Source organism: Pongo pygmaeus, chromosome 2 (assembly GCF_028885625.2).
Source record: "Pongo pygmaeus isolate AG05252 chromosome 2, NHGRI_mPonPyg2-v2.0_pri, whole genome shotgun sequence".
NCBI classification, from domain to species: Eukaryota; Metazoa; Chordata; class Mammalia; order Primates; family Hominidae; genus Pongo; species Pongo pygmaeus.
This window is the reverse complement of record NC_085930.1, coordinates 148,140,379-148,164,703: the sequence shown is the minus strand read 5'-3', so window position 1 is coordinate 148,164,703 and position 24,325 is coordinate 148,140,379. Positions and strand designations below refer to the sequence as shown.

The window sequence follows — 24,325 nt, the reverse complement described above, 5'->3', positions numbered from 1 at the left end:
TTCTGTGTGGGACAAGGGGCCCATGGGGACCCAGCCAGCCAAAAATGAGCTGCTCTAGGGCCCTGCTTATAGTGCAGGACACTGGGACATCCACGCCTGGCCATACCAGGACTTTGTTTGTGGGTTACCTATAGTCTCGCTGAACTTTGCAAAGAAAGGTTCTTTTGAGTTGTGCTTCTGCCCTTTGAACCTGTTATCTTCAGAGTCACAAACCTGGCCCACTAGGCTATAAAAGCAGCTCATTCCAACGCATTCTCCCTGCAGCCTACTCCTTGCCATCCACCACACACCCTCACCGAACCAGTGGCCACCACCATGACAAGGGACCAGAATGGAACCTGGGAGATGGAGAGTAATGAAAACTTTGAGGGCTACATGAAGGCCCTGGGTAAGGAGGAGACTGGGGATGGGGAGGGTAGCTGTTGTTGGGAGTACTGTGGTCTGGCCCTCCAGACAGTGCTGCTATGGAGTTCAACAGACCTGTGGCAAATCCTCATGCCTCATGTACAGCTGTGCAATATTAGGCAGATCATAAAAATTCTCTGAGGCTCAGTTTTCTCATCTGGAAACTGGGAATAATGATAAATGAGATTATGTCTAGGATGCCTTAGCACAGTGCCTGGCCCACAGAAAACATACACTGAATGTGTATGTCAGGAGGATACACACACACAGATTAAAGCCAAACTTGAGAGGATAACATAGTCGCTCCCCTGCCTTGTGACCACCATCTCTTTGATAACCACTTGGACCTGATATTATCCACCAATGACCTCTGCATTGTTCTTTTATCAGTTTTGTAATGGGGAAGCAGAAAAGAAATAGCTGGCAAATCTCTCAGCCTAGGGAAAATCAAGCTCATGGAAGCCTAGAGAGGCTGTTGTCAGATAGCACAAACAACCCACTGCTTATATGACTTCTGAACTGGGTTCCAGGCCAAGGGCTACCAATTGGTGCATGTCCTGAGTTCACCACAGAGTGGGTTCCCTGTGGAACTGGCAGAAAACACATAGCCCTGCCCAGCCTATAGGTTCTGCCTGGGACTAGAGTGAGTGGGTCCCCAGACGGGAGCTCACAGTTACTGGGTGGCTCCTGTGCTCCAGGTGCTGAGCAAGGGGCTTTGGCTGCCTGACCTTATTCCATCCCTCAGCAGCCTCTTTATCACCTCTTCTAGCTTTAAAGTTCTCCACATATGGGGTTACTTTGCTGGAGCTTCCTCCACATGTAGAATGAGAGAAATGGCAGTGGGTGGAGTTAGAGGCCCAATAATAACTTGGATATGATGGTGGGAGGTCTCTCCAAGAGTGGAAATCATGAGTTTTTTGGTGTGATACACTTCTAGCTTGAAAATGTCCACCACGTCAATGAACAAGGAGAGCTGTGATATGTTCCATATTTGTGGAACTAAGCGCTTTCTTCATGTTCTTTTTTTTTTTTTTTTTTCATTTATTAATTTTGGAGACAGAGTCTCGCTCTGTCGCCCAGGCTGGAGTGCAGTGGCGCGACTCAGCACACTGCAAGCCCGCCTCCCGGGTTCATGCCATTCTCCTGCCTCAGCCTCCAGAGTAGCTGGGACTACAGGCGCCCACCACTACGCCCGGCTAATTTTTTGTATTTTTAATAGAGACGGGTTTCACTGTGTTAGCCACGATGGTCTCAATCTCCTGACCTCGTGATCCGCCTGCCTCGGCCTCCCAAAGTGCTGGGATTACAGACGTGAGCCACCGCACCTGGCCTCTTCATGTTCTTTAGACTGGTTTCCAACACTGAATAGCTTTCCTTTTCATTCTGGTTAGCAGGATTTTTACCTCAATATAGTTGGGGGGAGGAAGAAAGAGGCAAAAATCCTCCTACCAGAGCCCCATCCTCAACCCTGTTGCACCTGTGTTTTTTAGTACCAGGAGTGGCCAATAGAAATGGGATTCTGATGCCACACATGGGCAAATGAATTGGAGCATAGCTTGGAACTAGAATTCTGAACAAGATTATACAGATAAGGAAACCAAAGAAGAAGGGTCCACATAGCTGGGACTAGAGTCCAGGGCTTGCTCTGGGACCTTGAACCAGTTTTTTAACCTTTTGGAACCTCGGTTTCCTCACCTGCCAAATAGAGATAATAGCCCCAGCCTTGCCTGTCCCTCCAGATGATATTAGATGTAGTTGTGGTTTTGAGCAATTAAAAGTACTTTAACAAGGGTTATTTGGAAGTTTCAAGGTTTCAGCAGTATGCTGAATAAGCCAGTCAAGTAATATAATTAGAAAGAAACCTTGTGTCTTTTGCTGCTTATACTTCAATAATAAAAAGTCCTATGATGACTTAGATTTAAAATCTAGGCTCTGTTTAGTTTATGGCTTTGCAGAGTGGACCCCTAAAGCCCACCCCTCTAGGCTTAAGGTGAGAAGCAAGCATTCCTACCACCCTCTTTCTCCTCCTGGGGGTTGGGAGGATGGAGAGTACACCATCAGCTCTCTCCAGGAAATCCTGCCTCTAACAACAGCCTTCCTCTGGACTCTTTTCACACCAACTTACACCTTTAATGTGAGTAAGGGGCTCACAAGTTGTGAATGTGATATTTGAATATCTTCACCATTGAGGTTTCAGATTGGACTTCCTAATGCTCCTTGGTATCAAATATTTATTGTCTCTTAAAGCTTCAGCCAAAACTTCCAATTTAATATCACATTACATTGATTTCACTCTAATGAGCAAGTCGTTTGATCTCTTTGTCCCATGATCTCTGCAGTGTAGAGTGTTAAGCTGACACTCAACTGATTAAGATTAATACCATACATGGTACTACTAGGTAAACCCAGAGTGTGAATCTGTTGGTGCCTGGTTTACCCAGCTGCTAACAGCCCAGTGTCTCAGGACCCCAGAAACTTGCTCCTGCCCAAGTCATGAGGCCCTGTGCAGAAATGCCTCACCCAGAGTCTTCTTATCACCATTGAGGTGGGACCCCTTGTCCTTCTCAACCTGCCATGGGAACATGGGTGGGGCAGGCATGGCAGTGATTGAAGACAGGTCTCAGGGGGCTCAGCTAGAAGCAGGCAAGGAAGAGCTGCCCCTTCAATCTAACCTGCTAAAAGCAGCCCAACAGATCTCAACAGTTTCCTCCACGCCCAGGACATAAGGCAGGTTGCTTTCCCAACGCTGAGATGTCAATGAAGCTTGACTTCTTTACCCTTTTGAGCAGTGAGACCCTTAGCTTTTGGGAAGAGTATGTGTAGAACATCCTCAAATGTGTGACTATTGTTAAGGATGGTACCCATTCCCTGTCTAAGAATCATCGATTTCTAATACTTTAACCCCTAGCACTAGAGAATTTGCTTTTTCTGTGGGCCTGGTTGTTGGTTCAGTAAGGAAAGAGCAACTCTACTGAGATGTGGGGTTGGGCAGTAAACTGGCTTTGTCACTAGCCCAGTGACTCACTCCACACACTGGCCTCCCATCATGACTCAACCACCAGTCTCAGCAGAGTAACACATCATGGTAACCTTTGGGTTTGCCACAAATTACATCATTAAGAGTTCAAACGGTGAGTGAGCCAAGGGTCAGTGGTACTTCCTCTCCTGCCTTCTTAGGCACCTGGTGTTTCTCACCCCAGATTCTTTCTTGACAGTGAGGAAACCAGTTGGTGAACTCTTTTGCCCTGAGAAACTTGTCATGTCCTGAAGTCAGTCCTCCTTCAGGTCAGATCAGGGGATGAAGGAATGGGAGGGGTGGTCTTCATTTTAAAGGTGAGATCAGGAAGGACAGACATAAGGAGGTCTCAGTAATGTGAAAGAGTACCGGGAGAGAGTTCATTAACTCTGCCCAGATGGGAATCATTCAACTTCTCTACCAAAGCTTTAGAAGGTGCTGTGGATGCCAGGGACTGTGCCATCTGAAGCAGAACCAACCCTGGAATCTGTTCTCAAGGAGTCAGGTTATAGCCATGCACAAATGGTATTCCTGTTTTTTATTACTGTTTGATGAATTACCCCCAAAATGTAGTGGTTTGAAACAACCACGTCATTTAATTATTATTTCTCATGGTTCTGGGGGCTGACTGGGTTCACCCCAATGGTTCCTGCTCAAAGTCTTTCATTTGGTTGCAATTGGACAGCAGCTGGGGCTGGAGCCATCTCAGGCTTCCTCACTCATATGCATGTCTGGCAGTTGGTGCTGGCTGGCAGCTGAGACCTTAACTGGCCTTCAACATCTACATGTGGTCTCCCCATGTGACCTGGGTTTCTTCACAGCATGCTGGCTGTATCCAAAGAGATACAAGCTGCATGGCCTTTTATGACCCAGCTTCAGAAGCTACTGGGTACCACTTCCACCATATTCTATTGGTTGAAGTGGTACAAGCCTGCCTGCATTCAAGGAAAAGGGACATAGACCCCACCTCTCAGTGGGATGAATGTCAAGGTTGCATTGTAAGAACAGCATGCAGGATGAGAGGTGTTATCGCAGCCATTTAAGAAAATATAATCTGCCACAGATGGGCCAGTTGAGATTCTATGCCTTAGGCTCAAAGGGGCTATGGTATCAATAGAACAATAGTAACAAGAAGTGTGTGCATGGTGGTGAAAGGAGCTACAGTACATGGAGTCAGTAAAGGCTTCCTGAGTACTTCTTGGTGGGGTTTGGGGTTTTGAAGGAAGAACAGGAGTTCTCCATGCAGAGATGGAGTCAAGCATAGCCCCATGGGCGTGTGCACAGGCATGGGCCTGGGACACCAGAAGGCATTGTATTACCAGGGAGTGAAGTGCAAGGAGGAGGCAAAAGAATAGTCTGGAAAAGCAACAGGATCTTTAAGTCAGTGTGCTGCACATGAACTTCACCTTGCAAGGAGAGGGTCTAGGAAGAAATTGTATGCAGAGGAAAGAGATGCTATCAATGCTCACTCTAGCAGAGATAGAGTGAATAGACCAGCAGACTGTCAGAGAACTAAAGAGGTTGTTACAATGACCCTGGGAAGGTGTTGAGAGCAGTACCCAGAAAGGGTGAACAGGGAGATGTCCAGAGCAGGAAATAGACTGGATTTGGTGACTAGAGGAGGAAGAGTCAGGGAGGAGTCAGCCTAGAAAATGAAAAACTATCACATAACTTTAACCAGTGAAGATGGGGAAGCGTGTGTCCAAAAATTAGATAATGTTAAATTTATACCTCTTTTAGGAAATTTTCATTCCATAAATTGTAACTATTTGGGGAAAATCCATTCTTTTCTTAATTCACAAATGAAGGTGAGGATTATCTTCTATGAAGAACATCTTTTTCACTTAAATTGACATGCACAGACTTAAAAGTGCAGTGGCTATCACAAACAGTTCTAGTGGGTCTCTGAAAGCTCCACTAGGAAGGGGGAGCCCTGAGAAGCTGAAGTCAGACAGCTCCCATCTAAGTGGTCTCTGCCAGGAAATATTTCCTGAATATGTGTCTTGTGCAAAATCTCATCTTGACCATTTAAGAGCCTGCAGTCTAGCATGATGGGTGAGCACATGCACAAATTATTCTCATACCATGATACACATCACACTAGAGCTTTATATACATTTCTTCATTTTAGTGAATTCAGTTTTCAACAAATGTATCGAGCACCTACGACACATCAGAAAGTGCTCCAGGCATTGGCGATATAGTGGGAAATGAGGAGACGAGTTCCCTGCCAGCATAGAGTTTACACGCTAGTGGGGAGACAGAAAGTAAACAAATAGTTTAAGGTTATTTTGAGTAGTGGTGAGTGCTGGGAAGAAAATTAAAAGAATAATGGAGTGGAGTGTGATGGGTGGTCAGGGAAGGCTTTGAGGGGATGACAGTGGAACCCAGGTTTGAACGCTGACTAGTGTTATTTTGGACATAGGGGACAGCAAGTGCAAAGGTTTTGGGTGTGTTCAAGAAGCCAGGTGCGATGGCTCACGCCTGTAATCCCAACACTTTGGGAGGCCAAGGCAAGACGGTGACATGAGGCCAGGAGTTCGTGATGAGCCTAGGCAACATAGTGAGACTTCTGTCTCTACAAAATACAGAAAATAAAAAAATTAGCTGGGCCTGGTAGCACGTTCCTGTGGTCCCAGCTACTCAGGAGCCTGAGGGGAGAGAATCACTTGGGCCCAAGGGTTTCAGAAAGCTGGTGTGTTGGGAGTTGAAAGTGTGTGAGCCGGAGGGGTCGGGGGTACAGTCGGGGAGTGAGAGTAGAAAGGTAGGCGGAAGGCAAAGCAGATACCAGTCTTATGCTGGGAAGACAAATTGATCCTCTTTGTATTCTTTAAGGATTACTATGGCCAAAGCATGGAAAATGAATCATAGGAGGGCAAGATTGCAAGCAGAGAGGATGAGAGACCCATTAGGAGGCTGCTGGGTTGTCCAGGCAGGAAATGACCATGGCTTGGGCTAGGGCAGTGCCTGTGGAGCTGGAGAGAAGAGGACGGATTCAGCATATATTTTGCAGATAAAGCTCACGGGGTTTGCAGATGAATATGAAGTGAGAGGAAATGATAGAAATGAATTTGGGTCCCCGGCTTAGGCCTGAATAACTGGGCAGATGACAATCCCATTGCCTGAAATGGGGAAGTCACCAGGAGGAGTGAGTTTTGGTGGGGAGGTACAAGGCTGGGGTGGCAGGGGAGCATGCATTAAGAATTCTGGTTTGCATATTTTGGTTTCAGATATCTGTTACACATTCATATGGAGTATTAAAATTGGCACTTTGATATGGGATATAGAGCTCAGGATCCAGTCAGAGATAAATTCAGAAGAAATGCTTTCCATTTTATGGGGTGAGGAATCCAGAGAAGTGGAGAGACTTGTCCATGGCCACGTGTGGTTAGGAAATGATGGAGCCTAAGACAGGAGCCCAGGCTATCTGCTTCTAACACCCACAGCCCTTTCCTCAGCACTGTTCTTGGTAGGGGTACAAAACATGGAGGTAGGGAAGAAAGAGCTTCACTGTGAACAAGGTATGTCCAAATGAAGGCATCCAAAGTAAATAGGCAGGACCCTCAGGAACACTGCAAGAGAATCACTGAGTCGCTGGGTGAAAATGAATAGGTAGATAGATGATAGATAGACAGATAGACAGGTAGATAGATAGATAGATAGATAGATAGATAGATAGATAGATAGATGTCTGATGCTCCAATGAAGAATTTGTTTCATAAAATCTGGATTCCTGATGGTGCTCACAAGTCAATGAAGGTATACACCTTGCCAAAGTCTACTTGAACCATATGGTACCTGGTAGGACTTTCAAAGGGGAAATGCTGAGGGATGGAAAAAGCCTAGGTAATGATAGGTGTCATCCCTTTGTACAAGTCTCCCCTTGCATGTGTTGGCATCAGCTCCACTCTAATGTCCATCCCAGTAAGTATGCAGTAGACTAAGAATGGGGAGGAGAAACAGTGTATAGGGAGCAGGGAGGCACCCCAGGGTCTCCAGCCTGCCCCCAGTGCCTAAAAGGAAGTGAGAGGAGGAGGCAGGCAGGGATCTCATCTAATTCCTTTCTAAATGTGTTCTCTGAGGAGGAAGTGGCATGGAAAAAAGGAGAAAATTGTTCTTGCACTCTGCTTCTCACAATTGCCTAAGAGTGCCAATGATTTGAGAATTAAGGAGTCCAAGTTTGAAGCCTATCAAAGCTGCACTTTGAATGGTTCTCAGATTTCATATGATGAATACTTGTGCCTCTCTGCTCTTTAATTTACAAAGAGCACCTGCCCTTTTCACCTGCAACTTTAGCTTTTTTCACAAGCACATTACAAAGCATTTTAATGTTGAGTAGCATACTCATATTTCACCTTTATGGCTTGTATTGTTCAAAATGTAGTTATGAAAAGTATGCTTTAATAAAGTCATGTCTGTGTTGTTTTTTTTCCTTCTGCAGCAGCTAAAAGCCATATATATTATTCAGAAATAGCTTGCCTTTGGACCTTTCCTTCTGAGATAGAAATTCATTTCACCTGGCTATAAATCAGACTCAGAGATACCCTTAATCCAGAAAAGGAGATAAAACATGCTTGATAACCCTGGTGTTAAAATACCACACCAGGAAAATAATTTTCTCTGCAAAGTACGAAGAGGAAGTGTTTTTATAATCTGTGTGTGTGTGTGCATGTGTGTGTGTGTGTGTGTGTGTGTGTTCTACAACTGCAGTTAAACCCTTTTGATTAGAAATATCATGAGTCCACCAACAGAACATTTGGCTACCTTCCCTGGGGCAGAGCAGAGGCAACATGATTTACTGGGTTGTGCAAACACTGAAGGGTGACCAAGAGGCCAAGCCATCTTTCAATCCAGAAGAGAAGTGATGCTTGATTCCATTTGCATAGTCTTCTAATAAGATTCCCCCAGCACTGGTCAGAAAGATTGACTAGGGATGGTGCTTCCAGGACAAACCAGTTCTGTCAGCAATAGATATTTTTAGCTGTGATCTACCTTTCTGTGCAACCAGGGACAAGCAATACTTTTTACTGGGGAGCGGGGGCATTAGTTGTAAATGACAACAGAATGTGTTTGTAAAGAAATTGTCAGGAGTGTTATCCTAACTGGGTAGCTCTGAGCTCACCACTTAAATTCTCACGGCCTCCGTTTCCACATCCATTGAGTGGAAATAGACTTGCTCTCAGAGGAACACTTCAGTTCTAAATTTCTCTGTAGATTTTCAATTATTCCTTAGTGGTTTTACCTACAGCCTTCCCCTATGTTTCATCTGGTTAACAGATGACCTATGGTATTTTCCCATCTCCTAACTATTGTTCCAGAAGTATGGTTTAGCACAGCTCAGACCTTAGCACAAAGGACTGGAGAAGGAGCTGAAGTTGGTTCTACCCATCACCAGACTACAGAGTGAGGAAACTGATCCACACAGAGAAAAGTGTCACCAGGCTGGATAAAATGCCTATGGGACAGACCAAGTCTATGACAGTAAGAGAGTGTATCAGCCACCATTCCCACTTCTCCCACAAGTCCAAGCCCCTTGCAAAACATGGAGTGCAGACAGCTACGGAGATGCATAAATATGACCCAAAACTTTCACTCTGGACTGAATGCTGACTTGGTCCCTACTTGACCCAAACAGATAAGGCCAAGAGTGGATGGCAATGTGCACTGCATATGGACAAGCTACTTGGTACTATGTAAAACATTCTACCATTATTTTTACTGAATCCACACTGTAAATAGTCCTCTGAAGTGAGCATTCTTTTCCTCATTTTCCTACAAAGGAAGAGTGATTTCTCCAAGGTCACACAGCTAGCTGGGAAATAAGAGATAGGATTGTACCTGCATCTGCCCCTTACCCTTACTCGTTTATACCACAGTTCTAAACTTTAGCATGCATATGATCACTTGGAAGACTTGTAAGGACAAGCCTGGCCAACAGAGCTCCTATTTAATAGGTCTAGGGTGGGCCCCAGATTTTGCATTTCTTTTATTTTTATTTATATTTATTTATTTAGAGACAGAGTCTTGCTCTGTCACCCAGCCTGGAGTGCCGTGGCACAGAACCTGCATTTCTAACAGGTTCCCAGGTGCTAATGCTGCTGCCAGCCCAGGAACCTCACTTAAATCACTGTCCTGGCCCTTGCTGCCTCCATTAGCTAATGCATAGTGTTTCTTGAGTACCTACTATGTGCCTAGCTCAAGACCTGGTTCTATGGTGTGGTGGGGGGGAACACAGAGCAAGAAGATGGCATTGTCCTTGTCCTCATAGAGGTGAGACTGCAGGAAAGAATAACCAACTCCATGAAAAATGCAGGGGGAAATGCTAAGTACTGTTGGCAGGTAGAGGGGAGCAGTAAAACTGTTTGGCCTGGATAGCAGGTAAGGAAGGAGGCAAGAAAGAGTAGGAAGAGGCAAATCTGGGGCTGGGCCTTATGAGATTTGGAAAGCTGGGACAAGAGTGACAGGGATTCAGACAGCAACTGTTCAAGGGATATGTGGGAAAACACAAAGAACTAAGGAAATTGGCCTGTGAGATCAGGGGCTTCATAATGACATTATGATGATGGCAGCCTCCATTTACAGAGCCATGATCACAGGCTGCCAGCCACTGGGCAAAGCTCTTCACAAACACCATCAAATTTGATCCTCACAACAAGGTGATGCAGTTAATAATAGCGCCACATACGGCCACTGCCCTCTGCTGCTTTAGATCTGGAACCAAATGTCCAGTGATGAGACTGAAGCTGGACACACTTGAGGCAGGAGAGAAATATGAGCTGGAGTGTGACATGCCAGCCTCTTGCCAGCTCCTCTGCACACCACGAGCATGTGCTTTTACTCACTAGAACAAGGAAGATGCTCTTCAGTGGCTTGTAGCAATTTTAAGGAAGGGTTCATTTTTTAAGTTGGAAATACTTGACCACTCGGTCCTACCTAAACAGGTCAGCAGTCACCTTGAAGAGAGAAAAATTAAATAGGTATGATTGCAAGGCCAAGGTGGCTGAGATACATGTGTCAGAAAGGGTTTGGTGAGCCCTTTCCATAGTAAGTTGTGTGGGATACCTGGCCGACTGCATATTCCTCCACAAAGGGGCTCCATGGCCACCTCAGACTTTGAAAAGCTACATCCTGTACCCTCCCTCCTGTAGCTCCTGTACTTGGAGCTACAAAGCACCTTTCCCATATTAAAGAATCTATGAAATTCTACAGGGCAGAAACCAGCTTGTCTTGGTTTTAATTCCTCATCTCCCAAACTTATTTGCTCGTGAGCCCATTTTTTTCACCACCAAACATCCGATGGAGCTGTACCCCATGGCAAACACAGTGGGGAAGTGGGGGCTCTGGGAATGCTGGCCAAGAAGACTAGAGGAATTCACAGAACCAAAGGCAGCTGAGAGACCATTCGTCTCTCCCCGCACACCATGCCTCGCAGGCTGTGTGGCTTGGACGTGCTCACGTACAATTCCATAAGCCACAGAGGTGAAGCGAAATGAGCTGCCAGATAATGTAGCCGGCTGGAGTGTGATTGCTTCAGCTCTCACTTATTATACAGCCCTGGGCCTAGAAAACAATTGCCATTTGGTGGGGGACAGTATGCAAGGGCTTTGGAAAACAAACTGCCTCAAACAGGGAGGGCTCATCCAACTGAATCCCACAGTTCCTGTGTCTCCAGGGGAAATTTAACAGAATCAGAAGTTACTAGTATCTTGGGCAGCCACAGAAATTGCACACATGGGGATGGTCTAACTGGGCTACCCCAGAGCTTGGGGAGCACAGCACTGGCCCTTGAGACAGACCATCCTAAGTTCAAGTACCATTTCGACTGCTTCCTCACAACATAATCCAGGGAAAGTGACACAACTTCTCTGAGGCAGTTTTTCTGCACTGGCAAAATGAGGATAAAATAAAACTTATCTTGTGGGTTTGTTTGAAGAATAAAATGAGGAAGGTTTCCCAAGGGAGCTTACACCCTGAGCCACCATCCCTAGAAACTATCCGTAGACACAAAGAGACACCATCCCTAGACACAAAGAGTGTCTTAATTGCCACCCCAAATATTACCAAGAGTCCACACAGCATGGCTCGCAGATTCACCTTACCTAAAATTCAGTTCCCTATGTATCCCCGTAAAACTAGTTCCCTCTTTTATTCCCTGGCTCTCATCTTGATCATCCAAGCTCAGAACCACTGTTTGTTCCTTCCAACTCAATCTCTCTACACATCTATCCAATTACCAAGCCACTACAATTGCTGTTTTGGCCATGTATATTTAGACAAGCAGTCTAACCTCTCTAAGTCTTACTTCATCATCTCTGACATGAAAAGTAGGCACTTTAACAGTAGCTTTTAAAATTTTTAAACCATAGAAGTCTTTTTCCAAACAGCCTCCTATAGACAAAGTTCAAAATCTGAAATCACTGAGCTCTACCACCCAGAAGATTCTAGGTTTGGGATAGGACCCAGAAATCTGCATTTTTTTCATTGTCTCAGGTGATCCAGAAAGGAAACTAGCTTTGGGACCCACTGGTTCCTAGACATGGGAAGGTACTCAACAAATAGTAGAGAATGAGAGGTGAGCAAGGCACTGGCATTTGTGCAGCAGCTCATGCCAACTTGAACTTACTTCTCTTTTCAACTTAGGATACAGGCATGTAATCCTTTTACCTTCTGGCTAGCTAATATTACTTGAAATTATTCCGTCAGGCTCAAATCTGACTTTTTACAAGTTAGAGTCTAAAGGTACCCAGGGCCCTTTCTTATGCAGCTGTGATTCTGTTGTGGATTCAGATTGCTGACCCAAAGTGAGGTTCAACTTGGCCTCTCCTTGATTTTGGGGAGAAGGGGAGTAATAGTGATCAAAGAAGGATTTTTTTTTTTTGAGGTGGAGTCTCGCTCTATTGCGAGGAGCGCAATGGCGCAATCTTGGCTCACTGCAACCTCTGCCTCCCGGGTTCAAGTGATTCTCCCACCTCAGCCTCCTGAGTAGCTAGGATTACAGGCACCTCCATCATGCCTGGCTAATTTTTGTATTTTTGTAGAGACAGGGTTTCACCATGTTGGCCAGGCTGGTCTTGAACTCCTAACCCCAGGTGATCCACCCATCTAGGCCTCCCAAAGTGCTGGGATTACAGGCGTGAGCCACCAGGCCTAGACCCAAAGAAGGATTTTTGAAGGAAATGGGTCAGAAAGGAAATGGGGAGAGAGTGAGGGAAGTGATGCTTGGCCACCATGGGAAGGTAGCAGAGTTGTCAGTCTCCAAACTGACAGGAACTTCCTGAGCTACCTGCTGCTCTCTCTTTCATGGCCACAACATAGTGTTTGTCCTGCACCGGACAGTGCACAACATGAAATTTCATCACTTACATATCATAAAGACAGTACTGCAGTTCTCAGAGAAATAGCACTCGATAAATTTGAACTGTTCTTATTCTTGAGGTCATTATTATCTTTGGGTTTTAATAGAATCAATTCTAGTGTTTTTTAAAACCTTCTCAGTGGATTTTCTGAAAAACATATTAAAGATTTAAATTGGCATCTAAAGACATCTGCTGAATTTACAGGCATAATGGGAATCAGATATTTGACTAAGACCAAGAGTGATGATTTCATAACAAGGAAAGAAATTCAAGTATTTTCAGAACTATCCTCTCTTTCTAGATCTACTCCATAGGCCAACAACTTTTTGCCATGGCTCTAATTGAGCCACATTTTATGCTCAACTAGGGGTTAGCTTCTTGTTGTAATATGCAACGCTTAGGACATTCAACACTCCTTTGGTTTGTTTCAACATTTTCATAATAAAAATGTAAACAATTATTAACCTATCCCTTAAAAACAACAGAAGAGGCGGGCACAGTGGCTCATGCCTGTAATCCCAGCACTTTGGGAGGCCGATGTGGGCAGATCACGAGATCAGGAGATTGAAACCATCCTGGCTAAAACGGTGAAACCCCATCTCTATTAAAAATACAAAAAATTAGCCAGACGTGGTGGTGGGCGCCTGTAGTCCCAGCTACTTGGGAGGCTGAGGCAGGAGAATGGCGTGAACCTGGGAGGCAGAGCTTTTAGTGGGCGGAGATTGTGCCACTGCACTCCAGTCTGGGGGACAGAGTGAGACTCCATCTCAAGAAAGAAAAAAAAAGAAGAAGAAATCTCTGAACGAATATTTATTGTCCAGAATATGTTTAAAACTACATTGGGGGCCAGGCATGGTGGCTCACACCTATAATCCCAGCATTTTGGGAGACTGAGGCACATGGATCGCTTGAGCTCAGGAGTTTGAGACCAGCCTGGGCAAATGGTGAAACCCCATCTCTACAAAAAATACCAAAATTAGCTGGGTATGGTGGTGTGCACCTGTTGTCCCAGCTACTTGGGAGGCTGAAATGGGAGGATCACTTGAGCCCAGGAGGTCAAGGTTGCAGTGAGCCAAAATCATGTCACTGCACACCAGCCTGGGTGACAGAGTGAGACCCTGTCTCAAAAAAACAAAACAAAACAAAACAAAAAACAAACCTATACTGGGGGCTAAGAACTGAGGCAGAACAGTCTGCTGTTAAAATGGAAGCTTGTAACTATCCCTCCCCGTTGTGGACATTAACAAAAGTTTCCTAAGTTTCATCTTTATCCATGATTAAAACTAGTGATTTCCAAAGTCTTTTTTCTTTTAAATCATGAGATCTTTTTGTTCAGCAAACTTTTAGGAGGATGCCCAATGGGTCAGATAGAATAGAGCTGCTGTGACGTGTGTGTATGTGTGTGTGTGTGTGTGTGTGTGTGTGTGTGTGTTGGGGAGCTGCAGCTTAGGGGTGACCCTTTTGTGCTACATCTCCCTCCCATCAGGGATCCTGAGGAGGTGCCAGGAGACTCCTAGGTTTCCCAGCAGCTGACTGAGATGCCCAACTTGGCCACGAGTAAGATGCTTGTTTCCCACTTAAGCAAAGACAGGTGGCCTATACAAGATCTGTGTCTCTAGTCTTGAATGTTTGGTCTTGTTAAAGAAACGAATGAGTCTGGCTGAGCACATCATAACCTCCGCAACTCCCTTTGCCAACAGATATTGATTTTGCCACCCGCAAGATTGCAATACATCTCACTCAGACGAAGGTTATTGATCAAGATGGTGATAACTTCAAGACAAAAACCACTAGCACATTCCGCAACTATGATGTGGATTTCACTGTTGGAGTAGAGTTTGACGAGTACACAAAGGGCCTGGATAAGCGGCATGTTAAGGTACTGACCGGGGCTGGTGTTTTTCACTCACACATTCTGTGCAGGGGCTGGCTATTTGGTACCATGATGAAAAAAAATGTTAGAAACAACCTGGGAAAAATCAGGAAAGGAGGACCAGGGTGGCCTTAATCATGCTGGCAATGAGTAATTACTGAAAGTTTAGTAGGAAGAGGCAGGCCTAGGAGAGATTAAGAGCTCAACCTCTCCACGATCAAGGGCCAGGGCCTATGAGTCATATACGGCCATGGGCCTGGCAGGCAGAGGGAAGAGGGCAAGGTGGAACATCACAGGGAGGGACAGCACCTGTGCCTGCTGGGGAGCAAGGGCACATGGAAAGGTGGCAGCCCAGCCCAGCACCAGCCAAGCACTGCCATGGAGGAGCGAAGCCTGAAGGTGCTAGATTTTTTTTAGGAGATGTAGAGAAATCAGATGTTTTTATATAAAATATCTCAAATTGTTATGATTCTGCTGAAAAAGAGCAAATATAAAATGAAACATCTCAATTATAGATGATCCCAGCTGATTTCATTTTTTTAGAAAAGAATGATCCAAACTAAACAAACAAAAAAATCAGTAGGTTAAGTGAAGTCAAGATTTATCCAGCCCTAATAACTTGGAGAAGTCTCTGGCAAGTTTGTGGCTTCTGTCCTAGCATTGCCTTAACCGACAAGTGATAATCTAGGCAACTCTCCATGTATCAGAAGGCCAGACTTTCGCCGTTTGAACTATTGAATATAGATGGGACCCTGAAAGCAGGCAGAAAACAACTCTGAGAGGGGAGTGGGGAGTTATCTTAAAGCCCAAAAACTTGAGTTTGCAGAAGAGGCAGGCTCTTGCCCACAGGAGCTGTTTGCAAATAAGGCAGAGGCAGCAGGGAGAAGTGGAGAGGTGCTGGGAAGGCAAGGGTAACAGCAGCTCTCCCCAGCATCACCGTGTGGTATCCCAACCCAGTAACCAGCCCTCCTGCTCACATTCATGCTCAGTGTGCCTGTTTTTGATTTTCCAAATCAAATTACACCTGGTCAGTCCCCACCAAACAGGAATAGGAGAAATCCAATCTCAGTTGTATTTAAGGATTCCACCAAACCTTCCCATCGTAACGAACCCCAGGGATACACAGTCCAAGAGATTTGGGAAGGTTCCTGGCTTGTCATTTATCATGGTTGCAATTGACTGTTCACTGTCTATGCCCATGCATTTTATACAAGGGTGGGCAGTTTGAATATTCAAAGCATCCTTTCCCTCTGGGACAGTTCAGCCACTGGAACCTCTGTCCTATCTCCCAAACTGAGGGAGGACAGAGCTGAGTACTCTGACCCCAGGTACCCATGCTGTCACCTTCCCACCCCCGGCAAAGGGCCAGCCCTTCAAGTGCCACAACGAAGCAAGCAACACCCTCTGCCCTGCCCTTCACCTCTCACCATGAGTCCTGATCTTCCCAGGGTCAGGCCACTACCCCGAGACTCTCACACTGTGCTTCCAGGAGCTCCTTAGAAGTCAGAGGTCTCAACTCTCCCCCAAAGCAATGGGCACAAGCTCTGACTCCTCTCCTGGGATGGGGAGGAAAAGCTGTTATTATTGTTTGGTGACAATTAACAGCCAAGAGAGCTGGACACACTTTATTTCTCAGTCAAGTTGTCCTGTAGCATTGATAATCTCAGCCATCAAGTCAAGGTTGAATTATATTTAGTGTTCTTTGCTAAAGAAAAGTAGGGAAACATAAAGCATGATGGAAATTTTTCCATCAGAGCACTCTTGGCATGAGAACTTAAGATTCTGGGCCCTGGAATGTCCACTTATGGAACCCCTCCCTGAGGGGATAATGGATCAACAAGCCTTTTCTGAACCTGTGAACCATCTGGCTGAAAAGCCAATTCATTGGACACCAGAATTGCTAGGAAAATTGATCTCAGAATTTTTTGCATCTGCTGTTCCAACCCAATCAGTGCAAAATGATTCATTTTCCCTCACCTTTCTGTTTTGGGTGTGGGCTCTTGAAAAGCAGGCCTGTCCTCTCTGACTTGATCCTTTGTGACCTTTGATGGTAGAGAACTTGCTCTTCCTAAAATAAATTACCCTTCCAGCCCTTAATGGATTCCACGTGTTAACACACTCCTACCTTTCTTCTGTCTCTCCGTGTTCCATTTTCTCCCCTCTCCAGTCAGCAGTTAGCCCTGCAGAAAGAGAGAGAATCCTCTTTCCCACAGCTTGCCTCCTCTTTGCCTTCACTAGATTGCCAGAGTGAATGCACACACACACACACACACTCACCCACACCCTTGGTAGGGAGTGAGAAGTACCCAGGACAGTTTGCCCAGCCTCCAACAATGGGCCATTCCCATGAGAATCACCATGCAGAGCAGATGCTCAAGGGACTACCTACTTCCTGTAACTTCACTGGAACCCTTCAGCTGGAAAGACAGTGGGCAAATCTCTTTCTGTGATTAATATCTTCCTTTTTTTTTTTTTTTTTTTTTGAGACAGAGTTTCGCTCTTGTTGCCCAGGCTGGAGTGCAGTGGCACAATCTAGGCTCACTGCAACCTCCGCCTCCCAGGTTCAAGCAATTCTCCTGCCTCAGCCTCCGAAGTAGCTGGGATTACAGGCATGTACCACCATGCCTGGCTAAATATATATATATACACACACACACACACACACACACACACACACATATATATATAGTAGAAACAGGGTTTCACCATGTTGGTCAGGCTGGTCGTGAACTCCTGACCTCAAGGGATGCACCCGCCTCGGCCTCCCAAACTGCTGGGGTTACAGGCGTGAGCCACCATGCCTGGCCTCTCTGATTAATTTCTGTCGCCCACACTTGGTGGCATGCCTGAGTGAACATCTATACACATGTGGGAGTGTGAGGATGTGTGAGTGTGAGAGTGTGTGTGGTACTCCTCATGCTGTTGTTTTCCAGGGCTCCATGTCTCAACTACTTAGTCACCCTTACAAGCCCTCTGGAAATCTCCCCACTCAGCAGTGTGGAGGAGAGGTGCATGTTGTGCCCTGCAGTGCTCAGTTCTATGCCAGCCGAGAGCAGAAGCAATGCAACCACATTGATCACAGAGTCAATTCTCCTCTAAGGAGTCAGGGACCCCCCCCTTAGGAAGGACTTCCTGTGGATTCTATGTATTCCTAACTTCCTATCCTGGCTGATTTCTAAGAGAAGTTAAAGCCCCTTTCAAAACTACACAAGCTACCCCCAAAATAAAATTAAATTAAAAATAAGTAATTGATACCCATGTAATGGAATGTGGAGTATATGCAGCCATGAGAAAGGATGAAGGACAGACTCATGCTACAAAATGGATGCACCTGGAAAATGTGCTAAGTGAGAGAAGCCCCACGCAAAAGGCCACGTATTGTGTGATGTATATGAGACATTCAGAATAGGCAAATTCATAGAGAGAGAAAGTGGTTGCCCAGAGACGGGGGATAGAGGAAATGAATGATGACTGCTAATATATAGGGGTTCCTTTTGGGGTGCGAAGAAAATCACCTGGATTTAGATATAGTGATGGTTACGCAACCTTATGTACTAAAAGCTACCGAATTGTGTATCTTAAAAGGGTGAATTTTATATTTTGTGAATTATATCTCAATAATAAAATAAGTAATTGAAATTGGGGTAGACAGTAAGGGCAGGGAAAAGCAGCGAAGACAATGGCGGTTAGAGCCAGTAATGCCATTCTGATGGCAGAAGAAGATGGGAGCCCCCAGAAGAGGAGTGGCAGACAGGCGCTGCCAGGGGAGGGCCCCTGCAGGCGAACCAAAGAACTCTTAAGTGAGGGCAAGTGCACTAAGGAGGGTTGAGCATGTGAATACTGTCCTTCAATGCTCTTAAAGAGCTGTTGTTTTCCTTTAAAAAAAAAAAGTATTGGCGAGTAATTCCAACTTACAGAAAAGTTACAAGAATATAACAAAGAACACCTGTGTACTCTTTACCAAGCGTTACCACATTTTGCCCCTTTGCTTTATCATTTGCACATGCTTTCTCTCTAACATACAAATATTTTTTTCTGAACAGTCGGATGCCTTAGCCCTAAATAGTTCCATATGTATTTCCTAATAATTATGATATTCTCTTGTAAAACTGCAATATGGTTATCAGCTTCTGCAAGTTTAACATTGATACAGTGCCTGTATCTAATTTATCATAAAGGGCTGTTTTAAGCAATGTTAGCTTTGGAAACTGTGATAGTGGAAAGCATGGTGGGAGCCCAGGTTTCTTCTTTAATTCTATGTACAGCTATCTGCCCTTGGAATGTACTCCTTCTTTATCCGCTAGCTGAGAACCAAGGGTTTTCCTCACTTGTATCCATTTCCTCAACCTGAGGATCTTTTAAGGCAATTGAGCCTCTTTTAAAAATCTCTTCTGATGCAGGGATGAAGGGCACCAACTAAAAGCAGATTAAATTGAGAAATTTTAGTTCATTTAACCATTCTCTTCTTTCTGCTTCTTATTATTTTTATATAGGAGTAAGGCTATAATATTGTAAGTATTATCATAATTTATTGGTAACCAATTTACTCTAGGGTCAGAACAACTTTTAGTCTTGCTGTCCAGTATGAGTTATTAAAATAAAATATCAGGACAGGCCCCATGCACTAACATTTTTCTCCTTCCTTCTTCCTTCCTTCCACAAAATTTGCTAAGTGCCTAATACATGCCAGGGCTAAGTCAGTAGCTAGTGATAAAATGATGAATCAGATGCCCTCTCCCACCTTCAGGCATTGCAAGCCACCTGGGGAAGGCAGACAAGTAAATGAACAATGACCATACAGTGTCCATATTGATGTACGTGTGTGCACTCTGGTAGGACCACAGAAACTAAGGCAAGGAGGCAAATGGATTTACTTCAAGATTATGTTTCAACAAACAGAGATTCATTCAACAATGCTGGTCACTGTGCTGAGTCTGGTGTTGCAGAAATGAACAGCAGATACAGCATCTTCTTTCATGGAGCTTACTGTCTACTGGGGGAGACAGGCATCAATTCAACCAACATGTATTACGTATCTATCATGTGTGAGGCAATCTGGGAATGAGGAGGACAGATGACACCGTCCTTGCCCAAATTGAAGACATGAGTCCTTTCTCAACTGTTTAGAGGAAAACTCAGAGTCCAAGGCTCATCATAAGAAAAAGCAAATTATTATTCCAGACAACATCTTCCTCCCAGAAGAGCAAGGAAGGCAACCTATGAATTGAGCTTCTCCAAGACCTTTAAAGATGTGAGGTTTAGGATGGTCCTAAAGGAGAAGGAGACCTTTTTTTTCTTTAGAAAACATGTAGAATTTTATTTTCAAATTAGCTTTGGGGATATGAATACATGCAGATGGTTAAAAAAAATCAAAAAGTAAAAAGTAACATTTTCTTTCTATCCTAGCCCCAGCCACAAGTTATCTCCTCAGGGACAATCACTATTAAGGGTTTCTTTTACTTCCTTGCAGGAAACATGTACAAACATATGCATGCATGCATACTCCCGCCTCCTTGCTTTATGCATTTGGCTCTGCTCCTTGCTTTTTCGACTTAAACCATACACTACGGCTATATTCTTTCAATGACTGCATAGCAGGGATGAACCATACCATATTTAACTAGCCACCCACTGACAGAATTTACGAAGCTTCTAGTCCTTTGCTGTAACAAATAATGCTGTGATGCACTGGGGAGTAAAATGAGAAGGAATAAAATTGTACATAAAGTATATAATATGGTCAAGGTCAAATATTATTTTAGAAATAGGTAGATTTAACAATCTGTAGAAAACAGATTTGTACCAAAAAAAACAGGCCCAAATGTACAAGGACACTGGGGAAAAAACCACAGGTCAGTTTATCACCAGTTGGGTTTACAAGATACCAAGAAAAGTAAACATCTGGTCCTTAGCATAATATTGTTCAGAGAGGCATAATGTAGTTTGCACATACTTGGAAGAAAATCAGCTAGCATCAGGGTCATCCCCGAAGAAGAACAACACAGACACAGAACCATTCTTCAGATGGGAATGACATAATCATCTCAGGAAGGGCATGCCTAATTTGAGCACAGAAGTGGTTGGCCCTGTAGCGCCACCTAGGGGTAGTACAGATTATAGCAGGTATTAGGAGGGGTAAAAGTGGGAAACAGAAGGAGGAGAAATTTGAAGAGTAAATAGTTTGTAAATATGTACACAGAGGTTTGATCACTCTTGGGATTCAGCAGGCCTATGGCTTCTCCAACCTGCTGGCCACTGTAGCCTGGCTGTTCAGCACATGTTCTGCTGCTGCCCCTGTGCTATTAACCAGTTGGCATTGCTGCTGGGAGGAACCCAAGAACCAGGAGAAGGTCCACCCATCTGGTTCTGGATAAAAAGGCAGGTACTGGAGCCATCTGGGCAACCCCCTGATTATTTAGGGAGCTCCCCTGCCTTTATTGCTGTCCTATAGTTGGCAGTTCTCACAGTGTGATTCCTGAAGGAGAAATTCCCAGAAGTAGAATTTCTAGGTCAGAAAGTATATGCAGTTTTATATTTTGAAAGGTAATATAAAATTGCCCTCCAAAGAGATTTCTACCAATTTATATCCCCATGTGCCATGTATAAGAGAGAGTGCCTGCTTCTCTACTTTCCCTCCAATTCAGTGTATTATCAAACTCTTTGATCTTTGACCATATGATGAATTATATCTGTAAAACAAAGTCTTCATTTGCATTTCTCTTATACTGTGTGAGGCTGAATGTCTTTTCTTATGTTTAGAAGCCATCTGCTAGGGCTCTCTCCCCCTTGTAAGCTGTTGGTTCATGTTCTTTGTTAACATGAACTATTAAGTTAATGACATTTTTCTTATTGATTTACAGGAGCCCTTTATATATACAAGGAAATCAAATCTTTGCTGATATGTTATCATTTTCCCCCAGTTTTTGGTTTCTCTGTTGACTTTAAGGTATTTTCCCCTTCCAGAAATTTTACATCATTATATAGTGAAATTTATCATCTTCTCCCCACTGATTTGAAATGCTATTTTTACCATAAGGAAAAATGGAAGAGTATAATTCCTTAAAAGAAAACAGAGCAAGCCAAGATAAGCTGGTCTGGCTGGAATGGAGGGTGTATGTGGAAAATGACATTGGAAAGATCTTGGCTCCTTGAGGCTGAGGGCTCTGCCCTTTGAGCAAGCAAGACCCTGAAATGGCTGCAGGAATTGCAGCTGCAGGTTTAGACTTGTTCAGTCCCTCAAGACCATATGTTTGATTTGCCTGGGAATCTGTCTTTACAGGCACTGGTCACCTGGGAAGGTGATGTCCTTGTGTGTGTGCAAAAGGGGGAGAAGGAGAACCGCGGCTGGAAGCAGTGGATTGAGGGGGACAAGCTGTACCTGGTAAGTACTGGGTTCTGCTCAGCTCACTTCCACTGTGCTCTCACATGCTACTGTGGTCACCTGGCCAGGCGCTTTGACAAGAAAAATGGCCCTGCACTCCTACCCCGAGCTCCAGCCAAATGCATGTGGTCATATAGTCAGAAAGCCATTCCCATCTGGCTCAGGGGACTCCAGGAAGAAATCTATATGGCTGTTTCTGTGAACAGCTGCAATTCAAAAGAAAGTTCAAAATGCTGAGTTAGGAAGCAGAGATCCAAGGAGAAATACAAGGAACCTGCTAAAGACCAGCTGGGGAGAAATGTGAGCCACAGACTTTAGATGCCCTGGAGGAGGGTGGGACAGGGCCTTCTCATAATGATGGGAGCCTGGGAGAGGGAGTGGGGTGGGGAGGAGACGGGACCCACTCTGCCTGGGAACTGCCACAGGCATTGACCTCTCTCCATGAGGTATGTCCTCCTGACCCCAAAATATTTTAAGTTAATTTGGTACTAGAACAGAGCAGTAGGAACAATAACTGATATCCTTAAATATCTTATACCTGTCGAGACAGCTTAATTTTTTATTCTTCAATCTTCAAGGCACTTCATGGGTTCAGCATTCATACGGTGAAAAATCTCTCACTCCTTCATCCTTTTTCGCTCATTTGTAAATGAATGGCTCATTCAGTGAATGGCTCTTCATTCATTAATTCAGTCACCTTTGGAATCAGGCAGGTACCTGGCTCCAATGTCAGTATTCAGGTTGCCATGGCACCCTTCACAGCCAGCCTTGCTTCACCTGAGATCTTTATTTTGAAGGCAATGTCAGCTGATGATATATGGGAGGCATTTACTGTGTTTTGCATTGATGGCTTTCCCTACCTGCACTGGTTTGGATGATGGATTTTTCTAATTGTAATACAATCCCCAGTGCTCCCTGTGGCTTAGACAACGGATTCACAGTCAACTGCAATGATTGTGGTGGTCCTTCCCACACTCATGTTTTTCCCTCCTCCTTCAAGGATCAGTGAGGGTCAAATAAGGCCTGGGGCTCCCTCTATGTGGATGAAAAGCAGGAGCTTCTCGGTTGCACAGGCAAGCCTGGGAAAGCCCTTCTGCACCTCACACCCTGCAGGTACCTGCGCCACCGCCAGCCAAAGTTCTAATCACCAGAGGCTAGAAAGCCCGCAGGGTGGAGGGGCAGCTCACCGGCCAGCATCCTTTCAGGCCCCTACCTTCCAAACACTTCTCTACACTAGGTCCTTTCCTTCCTCACGGCTCTGCTGCCTTTTATAAATTAGGCCATGTTACTTTAATCATGGGAGTAGGAGAAATCCTGCCCAAGAGGGTCATTTCTTTGCATTTTTCATTTTTATGGTTGTTCAAGCTCAATTCAAGTGTCAAAATCAAATTACTGCTACCTGCAGGGCATGCCCACTGATTGGGTCTGTGAGATGCACTTTGCCCAGAATACCTACGTGTCCTCTTTATTCCAACCTCCCATCCCCAGATACCAAGGGGCTGAGGGCTGGGCAGAAGAAAGGCCTGGCTTGTTAGCTCCTCACCCACTTTCTGACGTTGCAGGAGCTGACCTGTGGTGACCAGGTGTGCCGTCAAGTGTTCAAAAAGAAATGATGGCGACGCGGGAGGCCTGCCAAGCACAAGCTCCCCACTGCCCACACTGAGTGGTCTACTGGCTTTGAGAAGCAGCTGTGGGGACCTTCCCACTCTTGACAGAGCCCCATTAAGGCATCTGGGTGGGTTTTAAACAGAATGCGTATGTAGCAGTGATAGACATATTCCTCTCCTTTGAAACCTAGCATTAAATGGAAAAACAAAAATTACTCCCATATTTTGAAACCCTTTATATGGATCTCCGTTTATTTCTAGAGCTGTCAGTTTTACCCACAAGAGATGACTGTCTGTGTGGTTTTTGCATGTTTATTAATTTGTTTCAATTTACTTTGTTTCTTTTTTCTTAGCTTGTTTGTTGGTTTGTGGGGGACATGGGGGGTGGGGAGGAGGGCATTTTACCTAGAAACATTCTGTGGCCAACACAGCATCTGCTACTGATTCTTGAACATCCTCGTCTGAGACTCATTCCTTTGGATGCACATTATTTCTCCAAAGTTCTATTTTAGGATACACATGCCTCCCAGTCTGCACCTTGCCCTGAGCAGCCTGGGCAGAGCTATTCCAATAGATCTGCAGTGCCAGCTGCTCTTGGCCCAAGCCAGCCCTCTGTCCATCAGCCCTGTGCTGCCAAGGGTGTCACTAACCACAGGTCTACTCAGGCTCAGTGTAACTTCTCAACTA

The 24,325-nt window shown here is 44.9% G+C and overlaps 1 protein-coding gene across 1 annotated transcript; it reads left to right on the top strand.

The window, feature by feature from the left end:
* The first annotated feature begins 258 nt into the window (after window positions 1–258).
* Window positions 259–23,876, top strand: RBP2 (retinol binding protein 2). The gene is made up of 4 exons (XM_054479742.1): window positions 259–388; window positions 14,478–14,656; window positions 21,930–22,031; window positions 23,594–23,876. The coding sequence occupies exons 1-4, from the start codon at window positions 316–318 to the stop codon at window positions 23,642–23,644; spliced, it is 405 nt and encodes a 134-aa protein (XP_054335717.1). The 5' UTR covers window positions 259–315; the 3' UTR covers window positions 23,645–23,876.
* The last annotated feature ends 449 nt before the right edge of the window (window positions 23,877–24,325 follow it).

Excerpts from the sequence above, each read along its gene's own strand:
- RBP2 (XM_054479742.1), top strand. The coding sequence starts at position 316 with ATGACAAGGGACCAGAATGGAACCTGGGAGATGGAGAGTAATGAAAAC. Across the intron at positions 389-14,477 it reads GGGCTACATGAAGGCCCTGG|ATATTGATTTTGCCACCCGC; the intron begins GTAAGGAGGAGA and ends CTTTGCCAACAG. Across the intron at positions 22,032-23,593 it reads AGGGGGACAAGCTGTACCTG|GAGCTGACCTGTGGTGACCA; the intron begins GTAAGTACTGGG and ends CTGACGTTGCAG.